This window comes from Coregonus lavaretus, assembly GCF_964263955.1.
Source record: "Coregonus lavaretus genome assembly, chromosome: 7".
Lineage (NCBI taxonomy): Eukaryota > Metazoa > Chordata > Actinopteri > Salmoniformes > Salmonidae > Coregonus > Coregonus lavaretus.
Window position 1 is genome coordinate 48,034,484 of NC_139994.1, and position 5,365 is coordinate 48,039,848.

At 39.3% G+C, this 5,365-nt stretch overlaps 1 protein-coding gene across 1 annotated transcript; it reads right to left on the reverse strand.

The window, feature by feature from the left end:
- Window positions 1-547: 547 nt before the first annotated feature.
- On the reverse strand, window positions 548-1,908 carry LOC311131933 (permeability factor 2-like; the record flags this gene model as incomplete). Its single annotated transcript, XM_084165042.1, has 4 exons — window positions 548-620; window positions 873-956; window positions 1,328-1,454; window positions 1,845-1,908. The coding sequence occupies 4 exons, from the start codon at window positions 1,906-1,908 to the stop codon at window positions 548-550; spliced, it is 348 nt and encodes a 115-aa protein (XP_084021168.1).
- Between the last annotated feature and the right edge of the window lie 3,457 nt (window positions 1,909-5,365).

The window sequence follows — 5,365 nt, forward strand, 5'->3', positions numbered from 1 at the left end:
CACCAGAAAACCAAAGGCTTGACTGAAAATGGAACATTATACCGAGACAGTCAACAGATATGAATATGTTGTTTTTATTTGCTTGCTTGGACAAGTTATAAAATGAAAGCATCAATGGACAGACACTCTGTCTTTAAGTCCTGTTATAAAGGTCTCTTTTCAGTGACCTATATGCAGCTCTCTTCTAAGGACTCCTGAGGCTACCTGTGCCCTTCACAGGTGAAGATATAATGAACATACATGTACTAAAACATATTATATGGAATAAACACATATGTAATAAACATATTATAAACAATGACTAGCCATATTACTCATATAATGTGATATATTAGGGTGTGATGTATGAGACAGCAATGAAGTCATGCACGGATAAAGAAAATGTGTATACAATGTCACATTTATCCTTCTGCGCAGGAGAAGAAAGTCAGCTTATCAATTCTTTCACAGTGCAACAATCCCAATAAGCATCATAGTATTGTAGTGGATGCATCAGAATTGGGCACTGGGCAGGCAGACCAGTCGACAAGTTGTTGAATCATGTCCATTATTTGGTTGACAAGTGTAACGGGGCACGAGTGGTGCTTCCAACCTCTTTAGAATGTTTACGTTCCTGCATTCTGCAAAAGAGAAGAAGACAAGTAAAACTAGTTGAAGACATTGCTTTTTTAAGAGCATCTGTAGACCGTAGACTATCTCTCCTAAATGTTGATCATGAACCATGATCTGGCTAGCCTGGTCCCAGATCTGTTTGTGCTGTATTGCATAACAGCACAAACAGATCTGGGACCAGGCTATGATCTCGCTAATACAAGGCAATGGCAGCAATGCACTGCCATGGAATGTATTATTAAGTTATGGATTGTTATTACCTTCTGGTTGATCTCTCCACCAGAATCTTCACCAAACGGTTCTTTGGGTCCAGGCAGAGTTGACGTCCACTTTTGAGTCTGACACTGAAAATAATTAAAGGGATAGATGGTCCATAGATGGCTTTCAAGGTCAGGAATTAGGAACTATCCCTTTAATGCACTATCTTCTAGATGTGCACCAGTACCTTTGTTTTATCTCCCTTTGAGCAAATTATTAAACTTTTTGAAATCATAAGTTACTTTTCATGTTTTTAACACTTAGTCTGAAGATCACTGTCAAAACATTTAACCTGATGATAAACTATCGAGGTGTCGATTTATCATTTGAAGGACAACAACTTTTTTACATATTTTAAGGAGAAGATCATTGTCAAAATTGATCAATAATCATACCGGTTATTGATTATAAATGCTTAGTTATGTTGATTTATCAGTTGAGGGAGGGATATACTCACATGACTTCAGTCTTTGAACAGTGTGGGCGAGGAGAGAGGTGCCACACACTCTTCAAATCCCTGAACGGAATAAGACCAGCCTGCACTTTGGGGCAAAGGCAGCGTAGAACCAGTGGTTGCTTTATCCCTATAGAGAGAAAATAGAGGAAACCACAATGGGTTTGTCTTAAATCTCTTGGTTCAATTTCAGTGTTTATCTTGCATGTGTATGAATCTATGGTTACAGGTTAGGGCTAGATAGGGTAAGGGTTACTGCTGTAAACACAGTGTAACAATGAGTAGTAGTTACAACAGTTCTTAATCTGTATAAACATGGATTATAACTCAGTAATAAGAACAATGTCATGTAAAGAGTCACCAACACTACTGGAATATTGATTAGTTGCCAAAACTTAAAATGAATGTACCCAGGTTATAAATTCAATAAGGTAATAAACTATAATAAAATATTTAAAATAGTAGTAATTAATTAGTAATTAAGTATACAATATTAAGTGATGAATGGATGATTATTTACCTTCAGTTGTTGAGAAAATGGCCAGGAGGGTGAGCAGAATGATGGTTATGCTTGCAGTGTTCATGGTGATATACGTTTACATGCAACCCCGTGGACGACAGCTTTACTGTAGGTCTCTAATGGTCTCTAAGGATGATTCTGTTGTGGGACGAGCATGCAGTGGTCTTTTTGCTAACCAAGTGATTTAGCAAATAGAAGAAGAGCCGCCCATCTTCTACTTGAGCTTGGAATTCAATACAGGCTGTTTCATGTCAACCCAAAACCACTTTCTCTCAAGCTTTCGCTGTCTCTCGCTCTCGCTCTCACTGTCTCTTGCTTCCTCTCTCTGGATTTATTTGAAGACAGATATGATAAGATAAGAAAACTATTGTCATTTGGTGCCGTGGTTTACAGGGTAAACTTCTGCCACACCATCTCAACCTTTAGTGGCTGCCTGGCAAACTTACCAGGATTCATTGCAGTGTTTGTATTAGTTTAGTTATTCCTACCCATGCCTTTTGATGTATTGCTTGCCATTTTCTTTTTTGGGGTAACTTCCTTACCTTAGTATGTTTGTATTTGATCTTGGTTGCTTTACTAAAATGATTTCCATGTATTATGATATTGTAGCAACCTTTAGCTACTATTGATTATATATTTGGGTTTCACCTTCTATTATAAGTTTGACTACAATGTATGTTATTTCCTTTGTTTGTAGAGCAACCATCTCAATCATACCATCTCAGCCTTACCATCAATTCATCTTCAATAAACCAGGCAACAGCCCTTTAAACTTCAACCTCCTCTTTGTGTTTTAATGGGCAAACCATCACGGCAGCTCCAACTCTTAACCAGCATTAGTTAACAGTAATACAGTCCTTCATTCAAGCCAAACTCTGAACAGTTTTTACACATCTGTGAGAACAATACTTTGGCATGCATGGTGCAGTTGTTCAGTTTCACTGCAACTCCTTGTCCACTTTGCTTTCCATGATTGGTCTCCTGTTCTGGACGAGATTAAAGGGCCAATTCTCGGAGTCTCAAGAGTAGGGATAGGTGTTTTCAGCAGCTTGTTTCTCTGGCTGTGATTTTCAACCAGTGTGAGTTTTTGTGATCACGTTGGTCTAACCAATAGGGCTGATGTCTGTTGCTTGTAGCAGAATGACCCTGTAGATCAGCAACCCTAAAGTCTGTTCACTCAGACGTCCTCTGGCAAGTGAGACGAGCAACGCTTCAAATGGATCTAGTTGTGTCCGATTATATTTGTTTGTCTGTAACATAGCATTATATACACTGAGTATACAAAACATTAAGAACACCTAATCTTTCCATGACATGGACTGACCAGGTGAATCCAGGTGAAAGCTATGATCCCTTATTGATGTCACATGTTAAATCCACTTCAGTCAGTGTAGATGAAGGGGAGGAGACTGGTTAAAGAAGGATTTTTAAGCATTTAGACAATTGAAACATGGATTGTGTATCTGTTAAATGATGTAAATGTAAATGTGCCATTCAGAGGGTGAATGGGAAAAACAAAAGATTTAAGTGCTTTTGAACATGTGGTATGATAGTAAGTGCCAGGCGCACCGGTTTGTGTCAAGAACTGCAAAGCTGCTGGGTTTTCCCACACACAGCAGTTTTCTGTGTGTATCAAGAATGGTCAACCACCCAAAGGACATCCAGCCAACTTGACACAACTGTGGGAAGCATTGGATTCAACATGGGCCAGCATCCCTGTGGAACGCTTTCCACACCTTGTAGAGTCCATGCCCTGACGAATTGAGGCTGTTCTGAGGGGTTCCTAATGTTTGTTATACTCACTGTATAGTGTTAGCCTCACTGTTGTACTGTGGGTGGTGAGAACTTGTGTTGTTTAACCCTGCAAGTATTTCCTGAAGAATTGGGGTCTGTTGTCCGTCACCAAAGTGTTAGAAGTTAGCATAGCATATGCACTATTTATTTGGACAGTAAAGCTAAATATTTTGGTTTGGCTCTATACTCCAGCATTTTGGATTTGAGATCAAATCACATTTTTATTGGTCACATGCGCCGAATACAACAGTTGTAGACTTTACAGTGAAACGCTTACTTACTGTCACACCCTGGCTCTGGGGACTCTATATGTTGAGCCAGGGTGTGTAGATTCTATGTGTTGTTGTTCTATGTTGGCCAGAGTGGTTCCCAATCAGAGGCAACGAGTGTCAGCTGTGGCTGGTTGTCTCTGATTGGGAGCCATATTTAGACAGGCTGTGTTCCCACAGGTGTTGTGGGATCTTGTTCCTTTTTGGTTTGTTTCCGTGTTGGTTGTTTAACCTAGGACGTCACGTTACTCGTTTATTTGTTTTTGTTCGTGTATTCACTTTGGAAAATAAAGTATGTTTGCTTTCAACGCTGCGCCTTGGTCTACTCCGTCTAACGATCGTGACACTTACGAGTGCGTTCCCAACAATGCAGAGTTAAAAAGTAAGATACATATTTGATAAATAAAAAAGGAGATAGTAACACAATAAAAACAATAATGAGGCTATGTACAAGAAGTACCAGTACTGAGTCAATGTTTCATATGTTTCAAATGTTTCATATGAAGCGACAGTACAGAATGTCACTTTTTATTTGAGGGTATTTAATATCTGTTTTACCGTTTAGAAATGTATCTCCCCCATTTGAAGGCATTATAAGTACTGTATTGGGACAAATTCACTTATAGTGTATTTAAGTAGTCAAAAGTTTAGTATTTGGTCCCATATTCCTAGCACACAATGACTACATCAAGCTTGTGACTATACAAACTTGGATACATTTGCAGTTTGTTTTGGTTGTGTTTCGGATTATGTTGTGCCCAATAAAAATGAATGGTAAATAATGTAATGTGTCATTTTAGAGTTACTTTTATTTTAAGTAAGAATATAATATGTTTCTGAACACGCCTACATTAATGTGGATGCTACCATGATTATGGATAATCACAAATTAATTGTGAATAATGATGAGTGAGAAAGTTAGAGAGGCATAAATATCATACCACCACAAAAATGTTAACCTCCCATTATTGGTAATGGTGAGAGGTTAGCATGTTTTGGGGGTATGATCTTTGTTGGAGTACAGAGCCAAATTAAAAGATTTAGCTTCACTGTCCAAATAAGTACATAGTGGAGTGAATGTATAGTATCGTGCTGTCCAGTAGAGTATGGTACACTACATGACCAAAAGAATGTGGACATCTCTTTCCAAAAAGCGAAGAAATGGAGTTGGTCCCCCCTTTGCTGCTTTAACAGCCTCCACTCTTCTGGTTTTCCACTAGATGTTGGAACATTGCTGCGGGGACTTGCTTCCATTCAGCCACAAGAACACTGATGTTGGGCGATTAGGCCTGGCTCGCACTCAGCGTTCCAATTAATCCCAAAGGTCTTCGACGGGGTTGAGGTCGGGCAGGTAGCGTTCTCCTGGCATCCGCCAAACCATATTCGTCCGTCGGACTGCCAGATGGTGAAGCATGATTCATCACTCGAGAGAACGCGTTTTCACTGCTCCAGAGTCCA